We start from the raw sequence: 26,572 nt of genomic DNA on the forward strand, positions 1-26,572 counted from the left end.
GCACGAAATCTGACAGTCACAGGTAAAGAGGGGGTAGATATGACCACCTTCTACAATACTTTTCTCCTCCCCTCTGCCTGACTTGACTTTTTCTGCCACCAAATCCCTGTGTTATTGATAAGCCACATCCCCACTCTGGACTAAATTTCCACAGAAGTTGTTAGAGGGACTTGGACCAGATAATTTCCTGAAGTTCGTTCTTTCTTTTTTTCTTTTTGAGAGAGAGAGAGCGAGCATAAGCAGGGGGAGGGGCAGAGCAAGAGGGAAAAGCAGCCTCCCCGCTGAGGGGGGAGCTCCATGCAGGGCTGGAACCAAGGACCCCGAAATCATGACCTGAGCCGAAGATAGCCGCTTAACCGACTGAGTCACCCAGGAGCCCCTGGACCAGACAATTTCTGCTCTAACATTCTAGAGCTTTGCTTCACTCTCCCTGAGTCAACCTAATTATATTCAATCCAGTTTTCAGTGTTACTGTCTCCTGGAACTGGAATACTCTTTCCTCAAGATGGGAAGCCCTCAGGACGAGACGAGACGGCAGTTAGCTACACCGTCCACATCCACCAGCCGCCGCAAATAAACACGTGTCTCAAAAAAAACTACAACCCCCAAGAAGCTTTAGATTCCCTTGAGGGAAGAGGTGGAGCATGCTTAATCACTCTCGCGAGGAAATCAAACCTAACTACCATTCCCAGAGGGCGCCGCGCTACAGAGTATCCAATCAGCTTTTTCAATAAAAAACATCGCGAGTCTTTGGTGGGACTCTGCTCTATAAGCCCCTGGAAAAGAGCCTTGGAAATCCCTTTTACGAAGATGGCGCCGAAGGCTAAGAAGGAAGGTTTGTGCTGGGGCTGGGGAGAGTACCACAACTACCTGGCTTGGGATACCCTTGGAGTGAACGAACTGGGAGGAGAGCGGCTGGGCTAAGCCTTGGGGTGTCTACTCCGGAGCTGTTTCTCGCATTCCGGCACGCTGAGATGCGCGTGGGCCCAGCCGCATGGGCTCGGCTCCTCGGCAAGCCCGGCCGGCACCACCTGTCGGGGGCCGCCAGACTGTTGGCTTTGGGGAACTACTCGCATCCACAGGCCGGAGCTCCATATCTCCAGACCTGTAAAGAATTATAGTCCTCAGGGCGCCTGGGTGGCTCAGACGGTCAAGCGTCTCCCTTCGCCTCAGGTCATGATCCCGGGGACCTGGGATCGAGCCCCGCACTGGGCTCCTTGCTCGGTGGGGAGCCTGCTTCTCCCTCTCCCTGCCGCTCCCCTTGCTTGTACTCTCTAATAAAAAGTAAGAAACCTTTAAAAAAAAAAATTAAAGTCCTCCACTTAGTTTCCTTTTTTCTCCCCCCTCGTGTTAGAGCTATATAGGTAGCTAAAACCACTAGCACACATCTTGTCAAGTATCAAGCATTGGATCATTGCTAGTTCTTTTTTTTCTTCGTCGTATTCCTGAAGTTACTCTCTGAGTTCGCCCCAGTATCGTGCATATGATGGAAAAATTTTAACCTGAGACTTGTGATGTCTTCAAAGGAACCACTGATGCACGTGTGGGGTGGAGCGCCCATTAGGGGTTTTGAGGACGGAAGTGATTGGTTTCTGAGTCCCGTGCCCTCATTTTCTTTCTTTCTTTCTTTCTCTCAGCCCCTGCCCCTCCCAAAGCCGAAGCCAAAGCAAAGGCTTTGAAGGCCAAGAAAGCAGTGCTGAAAGGCGTCCACAGTCACAAAAAAAAGAAAATCCGCACGTCACCTACGTTCCGACGACCCAAGACACTGCGTCTGCGGAGGCAGCCCAAATATCCTCGAAAGAGCGCCCCCAGGAGAAACAAGTCAGTACTGTCCTTTCCCGTGAAAAGATGTTGGGTAATTTGGAAATTTACCAAACCTACGGCATGACTTCTCAAATTCTTGTTGGTACCTAGTGTGCGTCTCTAAGGGGAGTGTGATAAAGATTGTTAATGCCCTCTTTAAGAACAAGAGGAGATGTTTTTACAACATTGGCAAGAATTGTTTAAAACAGCTCAGTGACTATTAAGGTTAATTGTTAGGTTAATGCTTCATATATGGTCAGGGTTTTAAAAATTCTGCTTTCTTGGAGTGTAAAGTACTACTTTGTTTAAATGTTTTTTTTTGTTTGTTTTGGAGTTCCAGGTTTAGTTATTCATTGCTGTAGGGAATAGTCCTTGAGAGTGACAGCGTGGGATGATTCAAGATTGATAAGGACACTTATTAATATGTATTGGACAGGGAAGGCCTGCAACAGTGTATAAAAGGTTCTTCTCGTTTACTCTCAAGTCTTTACACTCAAAGAAATAGGGGGAAATGGGCAAAAGGTTTAGGGTCTTGAGTGTTTTGGTGCCACACTAGTAGTAGTAAAACTGACCTTGGGGGGGGCCACAGATGAGAGCAATAGTAGTAACTGCCACTTCCCACTGCTTCTTAAGAAAAAGACAAGGAGGGGGCACCTGGGTGGCTCAGATGGTTAAGCATCTGCCTTTGGCTCAGGTCATGATCCCAGGGTCCTGGGATCAAGCCCCACATCGGGCTCCTGGCTCAGCAGGGAGCCTGCTTCTCCTTCTCCCTCTCTCCCTGCTCATGCTCTCTTGCTCTGTATCTCTGTGTCTCAAATGAATAAATAAAATCTTAAAAAAAAAAAACAAGAGTGTCCAGGGAGGAAACCACTTTTTACCGCCGTTTGGACCTGGGATTTAATGTCAGGAGAAGTTGAGACCTGATGTCTAGCTTTAAGATAGGAACATAGCGTCCACGTAAAGAGACTTGTTTTTCTAAATTTCGGGGAAAGCTGCGTGGTAGGTGTGGTCAAGCCACTGTAAGTTTAACTTGGACTGTAAATAAAAGTTGCTCTAAATCAGTGGTCCTCAAAACCGGTTTTCAGCAACCAATGGGGGCAGAAATGTGTGTTAAATCTCATAGTGAAGCACCAGCATTCTTTGGAACTCTACTCTGGGTTTTAAGATTCTGTAGTCTAGCTTTATGCTTTTGAAGTAAGTTGTTTTTTGTTTAACCTCTGAAGTCTCAAATTTCTTCCAGAAGTTTGCCATTCAAAATGTTGAAGCCAAGGGACACCTGGGTGGCTCAGTCGGTTAGGTCTTGATCCCAGGGTTCTGGGATCAAGTCCCACATTGGGCTCCTTGCTCGACAGGGAGCCTGCTTCTCCCTCTGCCTGCAGCTCCCCTTCTTGTGCTTTTTCTGACAAATCGTTAAAAAAAAATGTTGGGGCGCCTGGGTGGCTCAGTCGTTAAGCATCTGTCTTCGGCTCGGGATCGGGCTCCCTGCTCAGCAGGAAGCCTGCTTCTCCCTTTCCCACTCCCCCTGCATGTGTTCCTTCTCTTGCTGTCTCTTTGTCAAATAAATCTTTTAAAAAAAAAATGTTGAAGTCAGAGAATGAAGGGGGTTTGGAACTCAGATGATCTTTAAATCACTTGAACGATGGAAGTACTTCAGTCTGTTTGGCTCAGGTCATGATCCCAGAGATCTGGGATGGAGCCCTGCATCAGGCTCCCTGCTCATCGGGGAGGCCGGTTCTCCCTCTTCCCTTACCTCGCTCTTGTGCATGTGCTTGTGTGCTCTCTCTAATAAAATCTTAAAAAAAAATAAAGCCCTTCAAGGGGAAGAAAGTGCACAGGTTTCTGCTCCTAGATCCCTAAGTTTAAGGTGCAGATGATGACACTGTTTAGCGACCAAAGTCTGACAAAAATGATTGCTACCTCATGGTCTGATGCACCTGGGCTCTTTTGGCTTTGGGCTCTAAAAGAGGGCCTATCCTTTTTATCAGACCCAGGCGATACCATTTTGCTTCTTCCCCAGGCTTGATCACTATGCCATCATCAAGTTCCCCCTGACCACTGAGTCAGCCATGAAAAAAATAGAAGACAACAACACACTTGTGTTCATTGTGGATGTCAAGGCCAATAAGCACCAGATCAAACAGGCTGTGAAGAAGCTCTACGACATTGACGTGGCCAAGGTCAACACCTTGATCAGGTGAGTAGGGCCTCGGTCAAGAGCCCGGAAACCTGCATGGAGTCAGAAGTAGGTTTCACAGTGTGTGAGCCTTAAGAAATGAGCAGCTTCTGCTGTAATTCTAGTCCTTTGTATCTAATACGGACTTCTGAGGACACATTAGCCCTCCTGCCTCTAGGACTTGATGTATGGTGTTGGTGTTCATTTTGATTCCCTACACCTCTAGACAGGCAGGCCTTAGAGTAAGACACAGTTTATGTCAGATTACCTGGACTTACGTCTTAAAATGTTCTGTGGTGTTCCCCACAAAGGGGAGTTGGCTTCATTTGTGGTTTGGTGGCATCCCTAGCCTCCTGTGCAAATGATGGAAAAGTCACTATCTGGGAAAGAATGACATGAATAAGGGAACCACTGATGTGCCAGAAAGACTAGGGGGAAAAGGGAGGGCTTGGGGGCAGTGAGGGTAGGAGGAATTATGACTTCCTTTATCCTAGGCCTGATGGAGAGAAGAAGGCATATGTTCGACTGGCTCCTGACTATGATGCTTTGGATGTTGCCAACAAAGTAAGCTTCCTTTGCTATCCACTCATCTACCACCTGGGTCCAAGTGATGTGTCTGCTAGTAACCAAAACCTGACCTTAATAGGCTCACCCTCCATCCTTAATAGGCTTTACCCTCACCTCATTTTGCTTTTTAACCATGACGTTTCAGCTCCCAGTAACAAAGCTCCCCTTTTGTTTTTCAGATTGGAATCATCTAAACTGAGTCCAGCTGGCTAAATCTAAATTAAATTTTTTTCACCATTTGTGTTTCTTTGTTGGTTTCTGGTTGGGCTTTGGGGAAGGCCATACTATGGTATACACACACTTAAGTTAACAGGGCTTGGGCAAGACTTTGGTCTACTTACCCTGTTGGAACATTCTGCATTATTACTTCCCCATGCTTGTTAATCCTGGCATTGGGAGCTCAGGTATTTGTTACCAGATTGGAGTTCGTTGTCCTAGGACAACTACAATTTGCCACCATCATGGGGGTAAGGGAACAAACAAGAATCCCTCCTTTTATCTGGAAGGGGCTTTGTAGAAAACCAGTGCACAAAGTTCTCATTAGCATCCACTTCAGGACAGTGTGGGCTGGCTGGCTTTCATAGCACCTGTCCCCACACCCAACTACCATGTCCAACCGGTTGGTCTGCTTCCCTCACCCCTTGCCCAAGAAAGGACAAGGACTTCAGAGGAGTGCTTTCATTAGCATTTTCAATAGTAGGTGCAGAGGATGCCCCAGGCCTGGGGCTAATTCTCATATGTGTGAGGCTGTTCTTGGCTGTGTTTGCTCTTGCCACAAGTTGCAGGCTCTGCGCCTCTCACTCTGTCAAAAACTTGTCTTTGTGTTGCTGGCTGGGGACATGCTCAGGGCAGAAATCTGAGCGGAGAAGGCGAGAAAAGTAGATGAGGATCATGATGTCCAGCATGAGCAGATTACCCAGCAGAAAGGTGCCCAGGGTCCTCTGGCCCAAATAACGCAGGAAGAAGTGGGTGAGGTAGGCCTGAGGGGCGAGCCGGAAGACAAAGTACATGACCAAGTTGACATACTTGTTGACCCGGTACAAGAGGAGGTGCTGGGCATTGTTTATCTTCATCATCATGCGGATGGTGAGGAAGATGTTGCTGACCTCTACCAGCAATGTTAGGACTCCCCCGCCGACAAAACTGTTCAAAAAGATGCCTGAAAAGAAGGCACCCAGGGCCTAGAAGGCAAGGGAGATAACGTGTTTAGGGAACCCAGATACCATGGCTTTCCTGAAAGCTGGTGGGAATGACTGCTGAGAAATCCATCCTTACTGTCTTCCTTCTGGATTATAGCTTAATGTGGATTCAACATGATTAAATTTTGTTCCCTGCCCACAGATTCTGGCTCTGGGTGGGGTTTCCAGTCTGTTCAAGGAGATAATAGGTAAGGCCATGGATCGCCAGCCTCCAAAATTTACTCACCAAGGGCACAGAAACTGCCAACCCTCAGTGTCCTGGCATGAGATGTAGAACACGGGTTGGAAACGGGGTTAAGAAAGATGGTCTTTACCTCCCAGGTTCAGAAAGGGCTGAGACCAGGTTGCTAGCACGAGGCCTACACCACATCCCCTGCTCATTTACCATGAGGTGATGAACGAGGTATTCCCAAGAAGCTCGTGTCTGACGACTAACCACGATGTCCACCGTGTCGTGGATGAAATACCCTAGCGGGGGTGATGGAAAAAGGTCATGAAAGGAACTGAACAAAAAGCTCCCTGCTCCCGCACCTACTTACTTTCTGGGCAAGACCTACCTGCAGAGAAGCATGCAAGCAGATAGCCAGAAAGCGACCATGCCGTCTCAATCTCCACCAGCATCTCGGGGGTCTGCCATAGACTGGGAGGGAAGAAGGCCGTCTCTCAACATCTCCGCATCCCCAAGGACCCTCTACTCCCCCATTACCCCTCCCGGTCCCCGGGGAATCTGGGCTTGCGCTATTGGCTTTATGGGAAGTGAGGAGAGGCTTGGCTGAAACCCAGGTGTCTCCCTGTTCCCAGATGAGCTTTCCCCCCTCCCCTGGGACCTCTGCCGCCCTAGTTGGAAAGCTTTCTAAACAGGGAATCAGGTGAAACTGCAAGGCCTGAGCATGCCAGAGAGTGATGCGGCGAGTAACGTGGGATCCCACCGCCACCCACCTTCACTCCCCCAGTCCTTCACTCACCACAGAAGCGCCCAGACCCCGGACACAATGGAGTGCGCGAAGGAGACGAGCAGGTTGTGCCAGCGCCAGGTGCGCAGGGGGTCGGCGCGCACGTGTGCGGGCAGGGGCAGGCGGCTGAGCGCGCGCCGGAGCGCCCGGAAGGTCAGCGTGGCGCCCAGGAGCAGCGGCAGGGCGGGGTGCAGCAGTGGGGGCATGCTGGCCCTCCCCGCAGTCTGTCTGTCTGCCTCCTAAGCCACCTCGTCGGACTGCTTCGGGAGCGGGGCTCCTCTCCGGCCAGTCCACACCCGCCGACTCCCCGCCGGCCGCCAGCCTCACACAGTTTTCGCGTTGCCCTCTAGGCCCCTGTACTCCTCCCGGCTCCTCCCCGCGGGCCTCTGCCCCCGCCCCCAGCCACTCCCGCCCCGCCCCGCCCCTGCCGCCTGCCCCAGCCCCTCCGGCGCCTCGGCGGCACGGAGGGCCAGAGCCCCATTTCCCGGGGGCCTCCGGGCCCCGCCTGGCTTCCGCGGATTTCGGGCGAAAGGGGGCTCTCCTGGGGGGCGCCGACGCCGCGGCACCCCTCGCTGGCGCCTCCCGACTGCCGACGGAATCCCGCCTCGCTCGCTTGGCCTCATTAACCTGCGTCCGCACTTTCCCCGGGGCTACCGGCTCCCCAGCCTGGGCGGGTACTGAGAGAACTGTCTCTCCGCCCTCAACTCCTTTCTGGGCAGAGCGGGGCGGGGCCCGTCGCACACCCGCGTCCTTTAGCCCTGATCCTGGGGAGGGGTCCGAGCCCCGCCTCGATAATGGTCTCCGCCCATACCCTCTTCTTCCACTGGATCTCTAGCTTCTTCAGGCCAGAGACGGGCATGTTATCAGCTTCTAAGGCGCCCCGCATCGACTCGGTGCCTAGAAAGGGTCGACTAATCCATCACCCTTCTTCCCAGCCCGCTCTTGGGCTGCTGGGGCCGAGCGGCTGTCACAGTACTCTCTCAGTCCCAGCTCTTCTCCTGGCTCCCTGGAGTCTGGCACGAGGAAGACCGCCGATTTGCCCGGGCTGCTGTGGTGACCCTTACTCTTCAGGACAGTGGCCTGGAGCAGTTGCAGCTCGTGGTCACTAGGTGTCAGCCTATCCCCACCTTGGCGCGGGATCCCCTCCCGCCTCCAAACTCGCGAGGTGCGAAAGGGGGAAAGGCTGAGGACCCGAGGCTGGGGTGGTGGTAGAGAGGACGGTAGTGGGGCGGGAGGGGAGGCGGGGCTAGGGAAAAGATGCTGCGAGAGGGAGGGAAAGCTAGAGGGACCAAGAGGTTTGGGTGTTTGCGTCCCCTGATGGCTCCAAGGTTACATATTAACCCCTGTGGGGCTCCTGTGTCAACCACGGCCCGGCAGGTTTCCAGGTGAGAGCACGAGTGTCCCGAGTTGTGAGGTTTTTCCTCTCTGCGCTTCCCTTTGCTCACAGGGCAGCTTTGTTCCTCAGCCAACAGAAGCCTGAGCCACGACCGAGGGCCCCTCGTGGGGCCCCTCTAGTGGTCTTTCCACTTGGGCAGGTTTGAGTACCCTTTTGAGTGGTGGGGCGGGACAGAACATAAACACTCCTTTCCTCACTCAGAAAGAGAGACGCTGTCTCTTTGCTAATCACCATCCTCTCGCTCCTTAACTGAGTTTTTATGGAGCTCGAACAGAGCAGGAGGCACAGGGAGACAACAGGAATTAAACTCACTTCCGGTCAAGACCCTAGACAATCGCACTAACCAGCCCCCTACGTTTAGGCAGAAGCCTTGAACCCACATCGGTCAAACAGCTCTCCTTCCTCTTCTCTCTGATGCTTTCAAATGGTGGTCCACTTCCCTCTCATCTCCCCCCCACCAAGGAGATTCTCCCTATAGTTGAGGGCTGAAGACGGATTACATGCGGCAAAGTTGTGTGTGTGCAGGGCGGGGGGTGGTGGGGGTGATGACGAGAGCGGTGCTCACTTGTTGGGACAGCCTGGAGTTTCCTCCTCCCTAGGTGAATCAATGTGCACGGCTTGGTGTTTCCCCGGTCCCTCCCTAGGCAAACACGAAACTAACCCTGCTCCCTGCCCCACAGACCGAGAGTGCTGATACTCTCGGTACAGTTTTGGCTGTTTATCATTTGCGTGCCAATGAGAATCCGCTCTCTCCTTCCCAAATAGTGTCACTAGTGCGCAAAGAAGTGGGGGGAGAGGGGCGCCTGCCTTCGGCTCAGGACATGATCTCAGGGTCCTGGGGTGGAGCCCCGCTGGGGCTCCCGGCTCAGCGGGGAATCTGCTTCTCCCTCTGCCTCTTCCTCTCCCCCCTCTCCTGCTCTCTCTGTCTCGAATAAATAAAATCTTTAAAGTGGGCTGAGAGAGGTTGGCCCTTGCTTTTCACCCTCACTGGTTGTGCAGGGCACCCCTCCGTTCTAAGGAAGTCTTGTGAGGGCCGGAGGCGAACACGTGTGCAGGGAATGGCTGGTACCGTTCTACCTGCCAAGCGTGCCAAGAACTGGCATAAAACCCCATTTCTGGGACTCTGAAAAAGCAACCGTGGGCGGGGGCTGCAAGGGCTGTGTAAACAGCGCAAGAGAGATGCAAAGCTGAAACCCACACCCATCTCACTTGCTCCACCCCGCAATTATCTTGCAGCGTAGGGGGCGTGGCCCTAGAGTAGGCGGGTCCGCGCACGCGCTGCGCCTGGGGGTGGGGGGGGGTTCCGGAAATGTGACTCAGAAATAAGATGGAGAAGTACGAGCGGATCCGAGTGGTGGGGAGAGGTGCCTTCGGGTGAGCCAGGGATCTGGGGAATGGAATTGGTCGGGCAGAGGGAAAATGAGCCCCAACTCTGACCACGAATTCGCTGCCCTGTTAGCCGCGCCCCGAGGCGTGAGCGCCCGCTCGGAAAGCCCCGCCCAGGCTTCCGGTCTCGGGCCCAGCTGGGAGACTCCGCCTCTAACGAGGTCCCGCCCCCGACAAGCCTGTGCGCCTCCCCAGAGTTCCGTTCTTTGATTCCTGACTCATTCATTCAACAAATATTGAGTGCCAACTATACCGGTCAGGCTCTCGGCTCCGACTGTACAGTAAAGACCAAAATAGGCGTGGTCTTTCCCTCTCGGAGCTTACGGACTGTAGTAAAATAATACAATAAACAAGATATTAAAGCAGTTATTAACAAGCTGCGAGCGTGGCATACACCGGGGGTACTTACTTGGGGAGGGGTCAAGGAAAATTTCTCTGAGAGGTGAAGTTTAAAGCCAAGACTTGAGGAATGAAAACCAGAAATCCGAAGGTGAAGGCAGAGCTTTCCAAGCAGAGGAAGCAGCATATCCTCACGCGGGAAAGAAAGAATTCAGAGTATTGAAGGAACTGAGAAAAAGACTGGTGAAGTTGGAATGTAGTGGTCATGTAGTATGTAGTAGGTAAAGAATTATATATATATATATGAAGAATAGTTTAAAACGTGATTGTCACAGAGGACAGATGATGGCCTAATAGGCTGAGGTAAAGAGGTTGAATTTATTTGAAGTGTAAAAGGGAAGGGGTTTAAGCAGAATGAATGGTCTTGATATGATTTTGCATTTTTAAAATGTCACTCTGGCTGCCGTGTGGAACTTAGATTTGAGGATGACAAGTGAAAGGCACCATTTTATTTTAAAGATTTTATTTATTTATTCATGGAAGACAGAGAGAGAGAGAGAGAGAGGCAGAGGGAGAAGCAGGCTCCCAAGGAGCAGGGAGCCCGACGTGGGATTCAATCCCAGGACCCTGGGATCATGACCTGAGTCGAAGGCAGACGCTTAACCATCTGAGCCACCCAGGCGCCCGAAAAGCACCATTTTAAAGGCTACTGCAGTACTTTAGGCAAGAAATAATGATTTGGTCAAGGGTTATAGCAGCGGTCAGAGATGGTTGAGTTCATAATATGTTGGAGGTGGAAACAGGATTTACTGATATGTTAGTGTGAAATGAAAGAAAGATTTTGGCATGATTTTCAGGTGTCTGACTTTAATAATGGTGTCAGTAACTGAGATGGAAGAGACTGAGGAAGGAAAGGGTTTGGGGGCAGAAATCAAAAGTTTTATGTTGAATTTCTTTTTTTTTTTAAAGGTTTTATTTATTTGACAGAGAGAGACAGCGAGAGCAGGAACACAAACAGGGGGAGCGGGAGAGGGAGAAGCAGGCTTCCCGCGGAGCAGGGAGCCCGATGCGGGGCTCGATCCCAGGACCCTGGGATCATGACCTGAGCCGAAGGCAGACGCTTAACGACTGAGCCACCCAGGCGCCCTTATGTTGAATTTCTTAAAATTTAGGATGCGGGATGCCTGGGTGGCTCAGTCAGTTAGGCAGCTGCCTTCCGCTCAGGTCATGATCCCAGGGTCCTGGGATCGAGTCCCACGTCGGGCTCCTTGCTCAGCGGGGAGCTTGCTTTTCCCTCTGCCTGCAGCTCCCCCTGCTTGTGCTGTTCACTCTCGCTCTCTCTGTCTGACAAATAAATAAATAAAATCTTTAAAAAAAAAAATTTAGGATGCTTGGAAGCCATTCAGGTAGAAAGCAAAGCAGGTAGTTAGATGTATGAGTCTGGGGCTCAGAGGAGAGGTTTGAGTTGGAAATATGAATTTGATACTTAGATGATCACCTTACAGTCCATTCATTCAGCAGATACTCATTGAGCTCCTACTATGTGCTAAATACAGGTCTCTGCTCTGGGGATATAGTTGTGAAGGAGAACAAGGACCCTGCGTTTATGGCCACTGACCATAGGTGGAAGAAAATAATAGTATGGGGGCGCCTGGGTGGCTCAGTCATTAAGTGTCTGCCTTCAGCTCAGGTCATGATCCCAGCATCCTGGGACCAAGCCCCTCATCGAGCTCCCTGCTCGGCAGGAAGCCTGCTTCTCCCTCTCCCAGTCCCCCTGCTTGTGTTCCCTCTCTCACTGTCTCTCTCTGTCAAATAAATAAATAAAATCTTAAAAAAAAATACAGCTTCCTACAGCTTCCACGCCTAGAACAATTTTTATGTGCCAAGCACCATGCTAAGTGCCTTACATGCATTTTCTCATTTGATCCTCTCAACAACCCAGGGAAATTGATTCTGTTTTCCAGATGAAAATGTCATATAATCCCAAACCAGGTAAGTAGTAAGAGGAAGAGCCAGAATTTGAACCTAGGTGGTTAACTCCAAAGCCTATGGGAACTTAGGAAGATCAAGACTAACTTCACTGTGCCTCAGGTTAAATGACTTGCCCAAGGTCTCACACAGTATTTGTGGTTAGTTCTCCCTTTTCTTAAATTCGGTGTTCTACACATTTAGTTAGCTGACCTCTTAGTCTCTGTGCCTATTTCCCCTCTCCTAAGGAACATCCAGTGACCAGGTCTGCCCTGCCTGATGTGTGGCTGGAGGCTCAGCTGGGACCCACCCCTGTGCTCTGTGTCCCCAGGATTGTGCACCTGTGCCTGCGCAAGGCTGACCAGAAGCTGGTGATCATCAAGCAGATCCCAGTGGAGCAGATGACCAAAGAAGAGCGGCAGGCAGCCCAAAATGAGTGCCAGGTCCTCAAGCTCCTCAACCACCCCAATGTCATTGAGTATTATGAGAACTTCCTGGAGGACAAGGCCCTCATGATTGCCATGGAATATGCACCAGGTGGGCCAGCCTCCTTGCATTGGCCTGGCTCCAAGGACCTCTCACCTCTGGAACAGGCAGATACAGATCACCCAGCTTTCCTCCTCAGAACGGGTTGGACTGAGGGTCAGAGGTATAGAGTTGTGGCCCCAGTTGTGTGAGGCTGGCAGGCCCTTGTCCTGTCTGGGCTGGTAGTTTCTCAACAGGAGAGTGCCAGGCATGGGAAAGCCTAGAGCTTAACTAGTTTCTTGTGGCTGCAGGTGGCACCCTGGCTGAGTTCATCCAAAAGCGCTGTAATTCCCTGCTGGAGGAGGAGACCATCCTACACTTCTTTGTGCAGATCCTGCTCGCGCTGCATCACGTGCATACCCATCTCATCCTGCACCGGGACCTCAAGACTCAAAACATCCTTCTTGACAAACACCGCATGGTTGTCAAGATTGGTGACTTCGGCATCTCCAAGATCCTTAGTAGCAAGAGCAAGGCCTACACGGTGCCTGGGCACAGAGGGGACCTCAAGGGTGCCAAGGCTCACTGTGCATCCCAACCCCCTCCCTCCCCAAGACCTTGGCCCCTTAGCCCCTGGCTGGGTGGTCCTGCAGGGAGAAGCAGTCTCCGGTGGGCCTCGGACAGGGCCTTCCCTCCCCTGAGCTATAATATCCACTTCCCTCCTGCAGGTGGTGGGCACCCCATGCTACATCTCCCCTGAACTGTGTGAGGGCAAGCCTTACAACCAGAAGAGTGACATCTGGGCCCTGGGCTGTGTCCTCTATGAGCTGGCCAGTCTCAAGAGGGCCTTTGAAGCCGCGGTGAGTTATACCCCCAAAGAGACAATTGGGAAACTCCTATCTCCCTCCCCTGGAAGTCCTTGGCTCCAGCCACTTCTGTGTTTCGTCTATTTTGGCTGAGTTGTTTCCCTCATCAGACTGGTAGATTACCCCAGGGCAGGGCTGTGGCTTCCCTCAGACTTGGGTCCCCCATGAAACTGAGGACTCCTGAGGGCACCAGACTAGGGACCCTCCTAAGGGCAAGATGTGAGTTCTCCCAACCCCCTAGGGTTTCTGAGGACATAGCTGCAGCTCCCCTATGAGGAGTTTCTCTCACTGGGAGTCTCCTGGTCAGACTGCAAGTTCTGAGTGCGGGGCTCTGCTCTGACCACCCCATTAGACCTGGAGGCGGGAGGTGCTGCCTCCCAAGAGCCTGGTCCAGGCTCTGGCCACCCTCACTCTCGGTGCTTCCACAGAACCTGCCAGCGCTGGTGCTGAAGATCATGAGTGGCACCTTTGCACCCATCTCTGACCGGTACAGCCCTGAGCTGCGCCAGCTCGTGCTCAGTCTGCTCAGCCTGGAGCCCTCTCGGCGGCCGCCGCTCAGCCACATCATGGCACAGCCCCTCTGCATCCGCGCCCTCCTCAACCTTCACACCGACCTGGGCAGTGTCCGCATGAGGAGGCCTGTGCAGGGAGTGGGGGCGGGGGCCCCCAGTGGGAGCACAGTAAGCCTGCGTGCGGGGGTGCCAGGAATGGTCCGTGTCCTGAAGCCCCCGTTTGACCCACAGGGCAGAGAAGTCCCTGGTCCCCGGGCCACCCATGGCCCCTGGTGGCAGCACAGGGAGCAGGAGCACCGGCGCCCGCTGCAGGGGTAAGTCAGAGCCGACCGCCGGTGCCCACTGACGCCAAGCCATTCCCACCAGTTTAATCGGTCCGACGCGCTGTCCCGCAGGCATACCCCGGGGACACCCACGGCCGGCCATTCCGCCACCGCTGTCGTCCGTGTACGCGTGGGGCGGCGGGCTCAGCGCCCCGCTGCGGCTGCCGATGCTCAACACAGAAGTGGTCCAGGTGGCAGCCGGACGCACGCAGAAGGCGGGCGTCACGCGCTCGGGGCGCCTCATCCTGTGGGAGGTGAGCAGGCTGGGGGGCGGTGGCTGGATGCTCGGGGTTGGTGGGGCGGGGCCGGAGGGGCCGCTCAGGCGCCGCCCACGCCCTCCCGGCCTCCCGCAGGCCCCGCCCCTAGGCGCCGGAGGGGGCGCCCTCCTGCCGGGGGCCGTGGAGCAGCAGCTGCCCCAGTTCGTCTCCCGCTTCCTGGAGGGCCAGTCGGGCGTGACTATCAAGCATGTGGCCTGCGGGGACCTCTTCACAGCCTGCCTGACCGGTGAGTCCAGCAGGGGACTATCCTGGGGCATTCCACGGTGTCTCAGAAGGCCCCCAGAGCAGCTCCCCTCGTTGGTTGTCATTTGCTCACTCCTTAATGCTTCTCTCTACTCGTTAGCCTGCACCAGGTGCTTTATTATTATTTTTTTTAAAGATGTGTTTATAATTTTTAGAGAGAGGGCCCCTGGGTGGCTCAGTTGGTTAAGCGACTGCCTTCGGCTCAGGTCATGATCCTGGAGTCCTGGGATCGAGTCCCACATCGGGCTCCCTGCTCAGCAGGGAGTCCGCTTCTCCCTCTGACCCTCTTCCCTCTTGTGCTATCCCTCATTCTCTCTCTCTCAAATAAATAAATAAAATCTTTAAAAAAAAATTTTTAGAGAGAGATGCTTTACTTACACAATCTCCTTTACTCTTCACAATAGGCCTGGCCAGGTAGTTACTGTGTATTATCCTCAATTGAGGGAGGCTCAGTGGCAGATCTGGAAAGCTCCGATCTAAAGCTCAGAGGCGGGGGCGGGGGGCACCTGGGTGGCTCAGTCGTTAAGCGTCTGCCTTCAGCTCAGGTCGTGATCCCAGAGTCCTGGGATCAAGCCCCACATCGGGCTCCCTGCTCTGCGGGAAGCCTGCTTCTCCCTCTCCCACTCCCCCTGCTTGTTTGTGTTCCCTCTCTCGCTGTGTCTCTGTCAAATAAATAAATAAAAAATCTTAAAAAATAAAAATAAAGCTCAGAGGCTGTTACTTGTCCAAACTCCCACGAAGAGACACCCTGCCTGTCCTTTTCTGCCCCATTCTTCCAGCCTTTGCTTCCAACTTCTTGCTCCTCCAACCCATGGACTGGCCTCTCTGGAAAACAGCCCAACCTCTCTCCCTTCTCTTTCCTCACCAACCCCCTCTGCAGACCGAGGTATCATCATGACCTTTGGCAGTGGCAGCAATGGGTGCCTAGGCCATGGCAGCCTCAATGACCTCAGCCAGGTGGGTGCTGCAGGTACCTTGGGGAGGAGGTGGAAGTGGGGAGATGGCAAGGAGCCCGCATCTGACAGCTGACACTGGAGTTGGAGGCCAGGGATCCCCAGCAGCCACAGGTCCCTCTAGCTCCCAGGCTGCACCTGTTCTGGGCAACACCAGGGAAGTACAGAAAGACCAGGCTTCCGCAGTGGTTGATTGTGTGGTGTGTGTGGTGTGTGTGTGTGTGTGTGTGTGTGGCGGGTGTATGTGTGGCAGTTAAAGACACAGCTGTCTCGTGAGAATTTGCACAACTTCTTCATCCCTCCACGGGATGCTGAGGCCAGGCAGCTGGTCCAGGCCCCTTGCCTAGTCTCTCTTGCTTCCCCTCTCTCTCTAGCCCACCATTGTGGAGGCCCTGCTGGGCTACGAGATGGTGCAGGTGGCCTGTGGGGCGTCCCACGTGCTGGCCCTGTCCACTGAGCGAGAACTCTTTGCGTGGGGCCGTGGCGACGGTGGTAAGCCCTCCACCCTATTCCAGGCTCTAGGCTCCATCTCACACGCCTGACTGGGAATGGTTCCTCTTCATACCCGCCTTCTGCCCCATGGCCCCTTCTCCCTCCTTTCTTTTCCAATTCCACTCATTTCTTGATTTAACAAAACTTTACTGCACACCTAGTAGGAGATCCTCCTTGTGCTGGGTGCAGAGACAATATGAACGGGAGTCCCTTCCTTCAGGTGCTTATGACGTAATGAGAGATCTCTTTCATCCGGCAGTACTTACGGTGGCCCTCTCTGGGTCAGATGTCATGCTAGGCGTTTGAAACCAGAGAGGACTTACATGGGGCTTCTGTCCTCCTGGCAGACTCACTCTAGTAGGGGGAGGGATGACATCTCCCTGCAATAAAGGACAGACAGCACCAGGGCTCCCCCCAGGGTCCAGAGATGTGGGAACCCAAGGAATGGCATGGGACGTCCCTGGAGGAGACAGAGGTGGCACCTGAACAGGGCCATAAGGAGGAGTAGGATTTCGGCCACAGAGGGCCCAAGGTTAGGTATTTCCAGCTGAGGGCACGGCCTTCACTCACGAGGTTACCTCCTCTCCGTGGCTGCTCCTCATCCTGGCATCACCAACCCTAAAACCCAGACTAGCCCCATCCTGGTTTCTCCTTGTAGGCCGGCTGGGACTGGGCACCAGGGAGTCCCACAGCTGCCCCCAGCAGGTGTCCATGCCCCCAGGACAGGAAGCCCAGCGGGTGGTATGTGGCATTGACTCCTCCATGATCCTCACTGTCCCTGGTCGAGCCCTGGCCTGTGGGAGTAACAGGTGAATGGGTCCCCTGGCATGACCAGCCTGCTGCTCCCCCTCCCTGGCTGCTGATGCTCCATCTGTCGTGGCCTCCCTTCCACTGAGGGTCCGAACTGAGGGTGGGGCTGAGAGTGCTGCTGGGTTCAACCCAGGGTGGGATCTGTCCCCTGGGGACCAGCTCTTGCCCAGATTGGTGGGGTCAGTTGGGTCTATGCAAACCATCGGCCGGACTTGGCTTCTGGCTCCACGTTCAAGGTTCAACAAGCTGGGCCTGGACCACCTCTCCCTGGGGGAGGAACCTGCCCCCCACCAGCAGGTGGAGGAGGCCCTGAGCTTCACACTACTAGGTTCTGCACCCCTCGACCAGGAGCCCCTGCTCAGTGTGGACCTGGGCACTGCTCATTCAGCTGCAGTGACTGGTGAGTAGGACTCAGGCACAGGAAGCCACAGGTCGACTCTCCTGGCCTCCTCAGGATCTCAGCTGAGGCACCCCTTTCCTTCCTCTCCTCTTTCCTCCCCTACAGCCTCTGGTGACTGCTATACTTTCGGCAGCAATCAGCATGGGCAGTTGGGCACCAGTGCCCGCCGGGTCAGCAGGGCACCCTGTCAAGTCCAAGGCCTGCAGAATATCAAGATAGCGATGGTGGCATGTGGGGATGCCTTCACTGTAGCCATTGGGGCAGGTGATTGATTAGTGGGCACTATGGGGGTCGATAGGGGTGCTGGCAGGCCCATGAGCAGTGTGTGTTGGGTGGAGGCGGGGGGGGGGGGGAGTTTCCTGCTCAGGGCTCCTGAACCTCCTACTGGGGCCAGTACGGCAATCCAGGAGGGAAGCTGCTTTGCTAAGCTGTTCCTCCTGTTTCGGTCCTTGGGATTCTCTTTGGCAGAGGGTGAAGTGTACTCTTGGGGCAAAGGGGCCCGAGGTCGACTAGGAAGAAGGGATGAGGATGCTGGACTCCCTCGGCCAGTGCAGCTGGATGAGACACACCCCTACACAGTGACTTCTGTGTCGTGTTGCCATGGAAACACTCTCCTGGCAGTCCGCCGTGAGTTGTAACTTTCCGCCTCACATCCACAAGGGTTAATCCAGCGCATCCCTGCCCACACTCCCATCCCCCAGTGGTCACAGCCCAAAGCACTAAAAACATCTTAAGCCCCCAGATAAATGAAAGCAGAAGCTGCAGGGTAAGAACAGCTTCCCGCCTGGGGAGGGCAAGGGAGTCAGCCCTTCTGAAGGGCTGTTCCCAGTGCTTCCTGGGGCCCAGAGGCATTCTTTCTCCTACCCCCAATCCCATTTAGTTTGAACCTCTGTTTCTGGCCGGTCAGGGTCCAGAGTCCAGGGCCCAGTGTGGGAGTGGGAGCGGAGGTGGGTATCCCTTGCTAGAGGCACTGCCCTCAGGGCGGCTGCAGGGGTTTCTCGTTTGTACCCTCCAGCGGTTACGGATGAGCCGATTCCACCGTGAGGCACCTAGATACACCCCTGGACCACCCTGATATTGCTGCTCCTCGGAACGTGCTTGAAAACTGCAGCTGCCTGCAGCAAGACTGTCCCCACCAGCCCCCTGGAGGGGCCTCAGTGTGGCAGAAGAACCAGGGAAGCAGCCACTCTCCTTTGGCCCTGGACCCATAAACCTCAGCCCACCCCGTTCCCCCAACATCTCTCTTTTCTCTCCCCACCCCTCTTAAGTTGGTGTCCCCAGGGTCCAGACTGGCTAGAGTCGGAAAGCCGACCCAACCTTCCAAAGCAGGGTGGCCTCCAGAGTCTTGGCAGAAAAAAGCTGGAGGCAGCTGCGGCTCCACCCAGACCCTGCCCTTTCCCCCAGCCCAGTTAGAAAATAAGCCGCTGGTGCCCCCTGGGAGAGCAGCTCAGAGCTCCGGAGCAGGGCAAGCCCCGTCCTGCCTGGACTGGCCATTCTGGCAGCCTGGTTTCTGCATTGCCTGGGACAGGGAGCCTTCCCACCCACCCCCACTCCGAGATCCTGAGGCATAGATTTGCTGCATAACTTCTGAGCGGACTGGGAGTGCATCTGCAAGGGCACCAAAGTGTCTACTGCAGAGGGGGATCCCTGCTGAAGGTTGTCCCTCACCCCAGCCATTCCCCCAAAGCAGGTTGGGAGAAAGGGTAGCTGGCTGGGCCAGACTAGTTTTCCAGATGACTGGGAAATCGCGCCAATAAAAACATCAGCTGCCTGCCTAGAATGTGGTCTCTTCGGGGGGGGGGGGGCGGATGGGGTGGCGGCCCGACACCCCAGGGCTGGGCAGGGCCGCGGTCCAGGGAGGAATGTGGGCGCAGCCTGAGGCTGGGGCCGAGGTTCCTCTGGCCCAGCGCCCAGCTCGGCTTCCCCGCGCCAGCCCAGCTCCCCAGATCTGGTTGCCAGGCTTCAGCTGCCTAGCACCTGCAAGCTGGAGTCCCGGGCCCCGGGGCGACACGTGGCCCCCGAGACCGAGCTGTTGACTCTGGAGAAGCGAACCTTTGTGGCGCGGCCCAGCCCGGCCGCCGGGGCCCTCCAACCCATCCAGCGTCAGGGCGCCCCGAGCCCCGGGGAGAAGCGGAGCCACGATCTCTCTTCCGAAAGGGAGAGAGGAGCCCGCGCTCGGTGGAGGGCGCCAAGCTGGCGGTCCTCCGACCCCGACGCCGCGAAACCGCGAGGTGGGTGGGAGCTGGGTGCGGTGGGCGCTAGGACCGCGCGGGCGCGGCTCCACCCCCTCTTCCGGCGGGCGGGCTCGGGGGGCTGGGCGCAGGCCGCGGCCGCCAGTCGCCGCCGCCCGGAGCCGGGAGCGCGGCCGGAGCGAGGCGCGGGCTGTGGGGCCGCCGCGTGCCCGGCCCCGCTTGCCCGTGCCCGGCGCTCGCCCGCCCGCCCGCCCGCCATGCCCGGCTTCGACTACAAGTTCCTGGAGAAGCCCAAGCGGCGGCTGCTGTGCCCGCTGTGCGGGAAACCCATGCGCGAGCCGGTGCAAGTTTCTACCTGCGGCCACCGCTTCTGCGACACCTGCCTGCAGGAGTTCCTCAGGTGCGGGCCGGGGGCAGCGGGGAACGGCCGTGGCCGTGGCGAGGGGGGACGGCGCGTGGGGAGGGGCCCAGGCCGGAGGCACGCCGGGCCTTTGTCTGCGCCGCGGCTCTGTGACCTCAGGGGCGCCCACCGTGACGTCACGGGATGGCGGTGACGTCAGGCCCCGAGGGAGGACTCCAAGCACTAATCCGAAGGGTCCCGGGGCCCTTCGGAAGAATTCGGTGCCTGACCGAGGGGTGGAGGTGGGAGAACACGCCCTTCCTGACCCGTGGCAGGCCCTCCCCCTCACCTGAAAGCCGGAGCGGCCTCATCCTTGAACTTTGAATCTGTAAGGGAAGAGGACAGAATCCTCTGTCCCGCACAGTACCTTAAGCCTCTGGAGTTTCCGCCCAGCTAATCTCTTCTGATCCTAAGAACGATCCGAGAACGGCAGCTATTGTTCTCCCATTTCACAGATGGTGAAACAACAGATTCAAAGAAAGGCTGCGACTTGCCCACGGTCACACAGTTACTTAAAGGCTGAACTGGGATTTAAGCCCGGGCTGCTTTTGGTCGTACAACAGTGGGAGGACTGTGACGCTACAGATCGGCCCTGAAGCAGTGGGACCGCTCGGTGTCCCTCCTTGCCCCTGGGGATCTTGAGTACCAAGGGTGGTCCGTAAATCGTGAGGGGGGGGTCGCACTTTGGGTGTTCCTGAACCAGGGATCCAGGTGACCCCTTGGCTCTGGGGCATCTGTTGAGTTCTGGGCGCTCTGCGGTGTCCCGAATCTAAACTCCTTTGCTGGGAACTGTTCAGGCCCGGGTGTGTGGAGGGCGAGATGAGGGAGCCCCCACTCCTGGGGAGGTCGTGGCCCAAGAGCACAGGGGAAAGCTGGGTCCGCCACTGCCGCCTGTCTGGAGGCTGTTTGCCGAGGGGGGAGCTAGGGGCGCAGGGAGGGAGCACGTCTGGGGCTCTTGCCTGCGGTGCTCCCCGCTCCCTCTCTCAGCGCGCTCCCTCGTTCGTCGCTCCGCAGCCCCCCGCTGGCGGAAATCTCAGCAGGCCCTTTGTTTTCAGTTCCCCACAGCCTGGGCCGGCTCCTGCCCTCACATATGCTCCTGCGAGAGGGGCTAGGCCGCCCCCTCCTCCTTTTCCCTCACCCTCCTCCCTTCTCCCTCCTCCCTTCAGTGTACACACAGACTCCCCTACAGACACACAGCCCCATTGTCTTCCGCGGTGCCCTTCCCCGGCCCTCTGGTTTCCAGATGAGGCCAGCTGAGCCCCTGCCCCCCCCAGCTGACCCACCCTTACTGAGGGAGCAGGGGAGGGGGCTGTCAGGCCGTTTCCCTCCACCTCCTCCTCTGCCCCTCTCCCAGCTTCTGCCCCTCCCCCTCCCGGAAATCCCCTCTTCCTCTCCCATAGCCCCCTCCCCCCATCCTGTTTTCTCCCCTGGGCCTGGGCCTCCACCGCACAGCCTGGAGCAGTCTCGGCCCCTGCCTCCCCCCTCCCCTAGCGCCTGAGCTGTGCAGCTGAGGCCCCCGAAGGAAAGAAGTGGTTGAACAGGCTCTGTCCCTCACCACCACCCCCTACCCTGCAAGCAAGGGTGTCCACAGCCCTGGCGGAACCTTTGTCCTGGCTGGGCCCCAAGCTGCTCAGGCTAATCTTCTGCCTGAAGCCTGGGGACTTGCCTTAGCCCCCTCCCTGTCTCCCAAACCACTAAATCAGCACATTCCTGAAGCAGCCAAGCAGACCCCTCCCCCATGGCCCACCCCTCTTTCCCGGTTCCTGCCAGGGCTATTACTCGGGTTGGTCCAGGAAGGCTGGTTGCCCTGTGGGCACGGGCACACCTTTTCAGTGCCTGGGCATGTATTGTTCTTGGCATTGGTGGCATGGCTAGTGGTGGTAGTGGGGTCAGGGGAGGTGGGTGCTAGAAATCTTTTGGGCACCTGGGGCATGAGCCACCCGGGTCCTACAAAGTACCATCATGGACAGGGCTGTCATGTGGCTTCCGCTTCCGCCTTGATTTCTGCCTCCCACCTGCCTGACTCAGATCTGCCAGGAATGCCATGCCCGAGGGCCTTCAGTCCTACTGGGTGAGCCCTTGCCCTGCCTAGGCCGTGCAGGTTGTGCCAGGTGTGTGTGACTGGTCCTGGCCAGGGTCAGCAAGGCCATGTTGGTGGAAGGAGGTGCGCCAGCAGGTTCCTTGGTGCTAACTGCCCGGTGGGGATTGGTGCAAGGTCAGAAAGCTTTGAGCGCCTGCTGTGCAGTGGCCAGAGTCTCGGCTGAGCTTGCCTGGAGGGTTTTTCTTGCCCCAGCCTCTTGTGTGTACAGCGTAGTAGAACCTGAGCTGTGGAATCCAGGTTCTGCTTTACCTTTGAGTCTCAGTTCTTTCATCTGCAAAATGGGGGCATGCAGCCCCTTCTCAGAGGCAGGTGCTTAGGTCTGGATAGGAGTGTAAACAGTGCCTTAGAGTGAGCCTCCCCTTTTTGCTTTAGAAGACACACCCTCATGGGAGGTGGGAAGAGATGGGGTAAAGTGGCCCCAGACTGACCTTTGCTCTGGGTTCTTGGACAAGAACGCTAATGGGGGCTGGGCAGCCCTGCCACTTAATCTCAGTCCATCGCTGCCCCGCGACCCTGTCACCCCCCAGCCAGTGAAAACTAACAGGGGTGGAGGGCAGGTGTCCTGTTCCTTTTCCAGTCCAGCTGCCCTCCTGTGGGGGAGGGGTACCAGCTGCCACCTGTTGGCCAAATGCTGTCGGAGGCAGCTGTCTGCCTCCACTGGGCCCAGAACCCCTCTCCCCAGGGTAAGAGGTAGGATCTTCTGGGGTTTGGCTGAGAACAGGTCCAGGGAGGGAGGGAGGGGGGGAGGGGGGTGGGGCCTGGGTTCTCCCGTCCCGTAGCTGGAGCCTGACCCTGTCCGCTCCCCCTTCACAGTGAAGGAGTCTTCAAATGCCCTGAGGACCAGCTTCCTTTGGACTATGCCAAGGTGAGCCCACAGTGCCAGGCAGAGGCCCAGGTTACAGGCTTTTGCCCTTGGGTGGGGGCTGGGGTTGCTGGCTGCCAGTCGGCTCAGGGCCAGTGTCAACCCAGTACTGTGGAATCCTGTGCCCCCACAGAGGGGGCCTCTTCCCTCCCACCGGGCCCGTTTGCAAATGAGGCCAGTGTTTGCCCTGGAGGGCAGGCACAATGCCCAGCCTGTGGGGGTGCACAGAGCTGCTCTGTGCCCAAAAGCAGTGCTCCCCTCCCCTTCGGGTGGCAAGCCAGACCCGTGGCTGACGGCCAGGACCCCTCTACCAGGAGGAAGGAAGCAGAGGATGTGGGGGCTGCCTGGAACTGAGCAGGCTGATTGGTTGCCACTCCAAAGGGAGTGTCATGTGCAGGCATGTTGGGGACCCTGGTATCCAGCTTTGGAGCAGATAACCACCTGCTGTGCCTTTTATCCCAGGGCACAGAGGGGAATATAGCTCCGGAGAGCCTGTTAACTGACGCGAAGGTGGAGCTAGCCTGTCTGGGGGGTGGTGGGGTGGTAACCGGGGACGGTAGCACACTCTGACCCTGCCCGCTTCCTCCCCGTCTACCCAGATCTACCCAGACCCCGAGCTGGAGGTCCAGGTACTGGGCCTGGCTATCCGCTGCATCCACAGTGAGGAGGGCTGCCGCTGGAGTGGGCCGCTCCGGCACCTGCAGGTGAGTCTCTGATGGGGCCCGAGGGGGGCGGCCCCTCTCCTGGCAGGCACTCACTGCTTCCTTTCCTACCAGAGCCACCTGAACACGTGCAGCTTCAATGTCATCCCCTGTCCCAACCGCTGCCCCACCAAGCTCAGCCGCCGGGACCTGCCCGCCCACCTGCAGCACGACTGCCCCAAGCGGCGCCTCAAGTGCGAGTTCTGCGGCTGTGACTTCAGTGGGGAGGCCTTTGAGGTGAGGGGGGAGCGGGGGGGGGCCTGGCCGAGGGGCGCGGGGGAGCGGGGCACCCGGGAGCCCCGGGGATGGCTTAGCTCGGCCCCTCTGGCATTTGCGCAGAGCCACGAGGGCGTGTGCCCCCAGGAGAGTGTGTACTGTGAGAACAAGTGCGGTGCCCGCATGATGCGGCGCCTGCTGGCCCAGCACGCCACCTCCGAGTGCCCCAAGCGCACCCAGCCGTGCACCTACTGCACCAAGGAGTTCGTCTTCGACACCATACAGGTGCGGCCCTTCCCGGGCGGACGCGGGGTGGGCGCGGGGCGGGCGCGGGGCGTCAGGCTGCTGACCGCTGTCTTGGCCTCTGCGGCCCTAGAGCCACCAGTACCAGTGCCCGAGGTTGCCCGTGCCCTGCCCCAACCAGTGTGGCGTGGGCACGGTGGCTCGTGAGGACCTGCCCGGCCACCTGAAGGAGAGCTGCAGCACCGCCCTGGTGCTATGTCCTTTCAAAGACTCCGGCTGCAAGCACAGGGTGAGCTGCCCTCCGCGTTCCCTCCGCCCCCTTCTGGGTCATTGAAGCATCAGGTGCAGATGGGCTGCTCTGAAGCCTTCGGTCCTTCCCTCTGCCGGCCACCGCCGCCGCCGCCTCCTAGGTGCCCTCTGTCTGGCCTGGTCAGAGCTGGGGCCCTGCAGCCCTGTCCCCGCCACCGTGCTCCCCCCCCCGCCCAACGCCCTGAGCCTGCGCCTACTGAGAACCACCCTCCCTTCCTCCCCCGGCCTGGGGTTTTGCCAACAGTGCCCTAAGCTGGCGATGGCACGGCACGTGGAGGAGAGCGTGAAGCCCCACCTGGCCATGATGTGCGCCCTGGTGAGCCGGCAGCGGCAGGAGCTGCAGGAGCTGCGGCGGGAGCTGGAGGAGCTGTCGGTGGGCAGCGACGGCGTGCTCATCTGGAAGATCGGCAGCTACGGCCGGCGGCTCCAGGAAGCCAAAGCCAAGCCCAACCTCGAGTGCTTCAGCCCCGCCTTCTACACGCACAAGTATGGCTACAAGTTGCAGGTGTCCGCATTCCTCAATGGCAACGGCAGCGGCGAGGGCACACACCTGTCGCTCTACATCCGCGTGCTGCCGGGTGCCTTTGACAATCTCCTTGAGTGGCCGTTTGCCCGCCGTGTCACCTTCTCCCTGCTGGATCAGAGTGACCCTGGGCTGGCCAAGCCACAGCACGTCACTGAGACCTTTCACCCCGACCCAAACTGGAAGAATTTCCAAAAACCGGGCACTTGGCGGGGCTCCCTGGATGAGAGCTCTCTGGGCTTTGGTTATCCCAAGTTCATCTCCCACCAGGATATCCGCAAGCGAAACTATGTGCGGGATGATGCCGTCTTCATCCGTGCCTCTGTTGAATTGCCCCGAAAGATCCTCAGCTGAGTGCAGACGGGGCTTCCGGAGAAAGGGAGGGTGGAATAGGACCTCAGTCAGGAACTGGCTCAAACCAGAGAGGGGGCCGGACCCCCTTTCAGCCTCTTCTGCTGCCTAGGTTCTGTCCCCCTGTTACCCCTGCCACCCTCAGGTGCCTCCTATTGGTGCTTCAGCCCTGGCCCCTGGGGCAGGAGCAGGTCTTGGGGTCATCAAGGGCTTGGAAACAAGTGATCCCAGGGTCTGTTTCCTCTCCTGGGCGGGGAAGAAAGACATGCCTTGGTGCCGGCCACACTCTTCCCGGGACTGAGGTGCCTGCTGGTGCTACGTCCCAAGAGCCATAGTGGGGGGTGGGGGGGGTTGGGAAAGTGAGGGGTAGTCAAAAGAATCTGTCTTGAGATCTGATTTCTCTTCCCCTTTCCCTGGCTGTGCCTCCTCCGGTTATTTATTTACTTGGTGCCAGGAGGGCACAGCAGGGGAGCCCTGGTTTTTAATAAATCCTGAATTGTATTTATTAACTTGGTTCCAGCCTGACTTATCTGGGATGGTTAGGGCCCTGGAAGGTTGGGCCCAACTGTGAAGGCCCAGGGCCAAAGGCGGGCCGCTGCTTGCCACTCTGCCCTGCTGGATCGCCCTCTGGTGGACACAGGGGAGCTGCACCAGGCTTTGTGCAGGACGCAGTTGCCTGCCGCTGCCCACTGGTGGCTAAATGGGGGAGGTGCAGGCTCTGAAAATTTTATAAGCCTGGAGTCCCCGATGCCTCCATACTGCACCGAATACTAGTATTTCTGCCCGAGGTGGGTCTTTCCTGGTCTAATGATAACAGCTATCACGTGGCAGACACTGCCAAGCGCTTTACATGCATGACTTCGTTTAATACAACGGGCAAAAGAAATTGCTTTTATCACCATCTTAAAAGAACCTCTCTCAGCCGGCTGTGGTGAAGCCTTCGTAAGACAGGGCTTGTGCCCAGCCCATACCCAGCGACTAAGCCAAGGGGCTTTTGAGGTGTACAAGGCACCGGGATTTTCTCATCTGTATTTGTTTACTTTCCATACAGGCCTCAGTGAGTGCCTGTGATTATCCACATTTGGCTGATGAAATAGGAACAGAGGCGAGAGCTGACTTCTCAGTGACCTTTCAGCTGGTTCCAGACAGGGCCTGGATTCTGTTTGAAGCTCCAGCGATCCCTGGCAGAATAGCTCCCGTTAATTTTGGCGGTAGAGTTGGGTTTAGATCCTTGCTGTGCTTGCTTTTTGGCAAGTTGCTCAGCTACGTGGGGTGTTGGTCTTATTGGTAAAATGGGAGTACTCCTGTTCCGACTTGTAAACTTTACAATTAATCAGCATCAAGTCCCTTACTCTTCTTGCTTGGCCCCGGGAAGAGGACCGGTGGGTGGCAACTATTACCTAATAGGGCTGGAGTTTTTGCCTTCACTCGCCCACATACAGGCTGAGGTGATAAGAGCCCTTGTTAGGTGACAGTCGGAAATGCCGGCCTGGGAACTAACCACCAGCTTACCCTTCAAAAGGTCAAATTCACTGAGCAAAGAGGAGA

The 26,572-nt window shown here is 56.5% G+C and overlaps 4 protein-coding genes and 3 non-coding genes across 7 annotated transcripts; 6 read left to right on the forward strand and 1 right to left on the reverse strand.

Moving 5' to 3' along the window:
- Nucleotides 1-729: 729 nt before the first annotated feature.
- On the forward strand, nt 730-4,785 carry RPL23A (ribosomal protein L23a). The gene is made up of 5 exons (XM_088028393.1): nt 730-835; nt 1,638-1,821; nt 3,821-3,997; nt 4,471-4,540; nt 4,723-4,785. Exons 1-5 carry the CDS (start codon nt 811-813, stop codon nt 4,735-4,737), a joined length of 471 nt encoding a protein of 156 aa, XP_087884519.1. The 5' UTR covers nt 730-810; the 3' UTR covers nt 4,738-4,785.
- LOC114214046 (small nucleolar RNA SNORD42) lies at nt 1,478-1,541 on the forward strand. Its single transcript, XR_003610318.1, has one exon. It is a non-coding gene; the product is annotated as a small nucleolar RNA SNORD42 (small nucleolar RNA).
- On the forward strand, nt 3,667-3,738 carry LOC114214049 (small nucleolar RNA Z17). The gene has a single exon (XR_003610320.1). It is a non-coding gene; the product is annotated as a small nucleolar RNA Z17 (small nucleolar RNA).
- On the forward strand, nt 4,332-4,396 carry LOC114214047 (small nucleolar RNA SNORD42). Its single transcript, XR_003610319.1, has one exon. It is a non-coding gene; the product is annotated as a small nucleolar RNA SNORD42 (small nucleolar RNA).
- Nucleotides 4,786-5,216: 431 nt separating the features above from the next.
- TLCD1 (TLC domain containing 1) lies at nt 5,217-7,082 on the reverse strand. Its single transcript, XM_028109405.2, has 4 exons — nt 6,708-7,082; nt 6,300-6,382; nt 6,128-6,210; nt 5,217-5,724 (listed from the first exon to the last, which is right to left on the reverse strand). Exons 1-4 carry the CDS (start codon nt 6,899-6,901, stop codon nt 5,341-5,343), a joined length of 744 nt encoding a protein of 247 aa, XP_027965206.1. The 5' UTR covers nt 6,902-7,082; the 3' UTR covers nt 5,217-5,340.
- Nucleotides 7,083-9,395: 2,313 nt separating this feature from the next.
- On the forward strand, nt 9,396-18,906 carry NEK8 (NIMA related kinase 8). The gene is made up of 15 exons (XM_028109435.2): nt 9,396-9,465; nt 12,116-12,321; nt 12,561-12,793; nt 12,978-13,109; nt 13,544-13,752; nt 13,859-13,941; nt 14,023-14,204; nt 14,304-14,454; nt 15,352-15,428; nt 15,799-15,916; nt 16,575-16,725; nt 16,963-17,126; nt 17,232-17,390; nt 17,595-17,753; nt 18,142-18,906. Exons 1-15 carry the CDS (start codon nt 9,419-9,421, stop codon nt 18,168-18,170), a joined length of 2,100 nt encoding a protein of 699 aa, XP_027965236.1. The 5' UTR covers nt 9,396-9,418; the 3' UTR covers nt 18,171-18,906.
- Nucleotides 18,907-19,567: 661 nt separating this feature from the next.
- On the forward strand, nt 19,568-25,533 carry TRAF4 (TNF receptor associated factor 4). The gene is made up of 7 exons (XM_028109428.2): nt 19,568-19,718; nt 22,633-22,684; nt 23,281-23,385; nt 23,458-23,619; nt 23,722-23,883; nt 23,975-24,130; nt 24,395-25,533. Exons 1-7 carry the CDS (start codon nt 19,576-19,578, stop codon nt 25,025-25,027), a joined length of 1,413 nt encoding a protein of 470 aa, XP_027965229.1. The 5' UTR covers nt 19,568-19,575; the 3' UTR covers nt 25,028-25,533.
- Nucleotides 25,534-26,572: the final 1,039 nt, after the last annotated feature.

Source organism: Eumetopias jubatus, unplaced genomic scaffold (genome assembly GCF_037043125.1).
Source record: "Eumetopias jubatus isolate StellerSeaLion01/CBP00866 unplaced genomic scaffold, mEumJub1_p1.0 scaffold_10, whole genome shotgun sequence".
NCBI classification, from domain to species: domain Eukaryota; kingdom Metazoa; phylum Chordata; class Mammalia; order Carnivora; family Otariidae; genus Eumetopias; species Eumetopias jubatus.

Bases quoted from the DNA above. Each gene is read 5' to 3' on its own strand.
- RPL23A (XM_088028393.1), top strand. From the start codon at position 811: ATGGCGCCGAAGGCTAAGAAGGAAG. The intron at 836-1,637 runs GTTTGTGCTGGG...TCTTTCTCTCAG, and splicing joins GCCGAAGGCTAAGAAGGAAG to CCCCTGCCCCTCCCAAAGCC. The intron at 1,822-3,820 runs GTCAGTACTGTC...CTTCTTCCCCAG, and splicing joins AGCGCCCCCAGGAGAAACAA to GCTTGATCACTATGCCATCA.
- TRAF4 (XM_028109428.2), top strand. From the start codon at position 19,576: ATGCCCGGCTTCGACTACAAGTTCCTGGAGAAGCCCAAGCGGCGGCTG. The intron at 23,386-23,457 runs GTGAGTCTCTGA...CTTTCCTACCAG, and splicing joins GGCCGCTCCGGCACCTGCAG to AGCCACCTGAACACGTGCAG. The intron at 23,620-23,721 runs GTGAGGGGGGAG...GCATTTGCGCAG, and splicing joins TCAGTGGGGAGGCCTTTGAG to AGCCACGAGGGCGTGTGCCC.
- TLCD1 (XM_028109405.2), bottom strand. From the start codon at position 6,901: ATGCCCCCACTGCTGCACCCCGCCCTGCCGCTGCTCCTGGGCGCCACG. The intron at 6,383-6,707 runs GTGAGTGAAGGA...CTTCCCTCCCAG, and splicing joins GGGGTCTGGGCGCTTCTGTG to TCTATGGCAGACCCCCGAGA. The intron at 5,725-6,127 runs GTAAATGAGCAG...CTTGCCTTCTAG, and splicing joins ACCTCGTTCATCACCTCATG to GCCCTGGGTGCCTTCTTTTC.
- NEK8 (XM_028109435.2), top strand. From the start codon at position 9,419: ATGGAGAAGTACGAGCGGATCCGAGTGGTGGGGAGAGGTGCCTTCGG. The intron at 9,466-12,115 runs GTGAGCCAGGGA...CTGTGTCCCCAG, and splicing joins GTGGGGAGAGGTGCCTTCGG to GATTGTGCACCTGTGCCTGC. The intron at 14,455-15,351 runs GTGAGTCCAGCA...CCCCCTCTGCAG, and splicing joins CTTCACAGCCTGCCTGACCG to ACCGAGGTATCATCATGACC.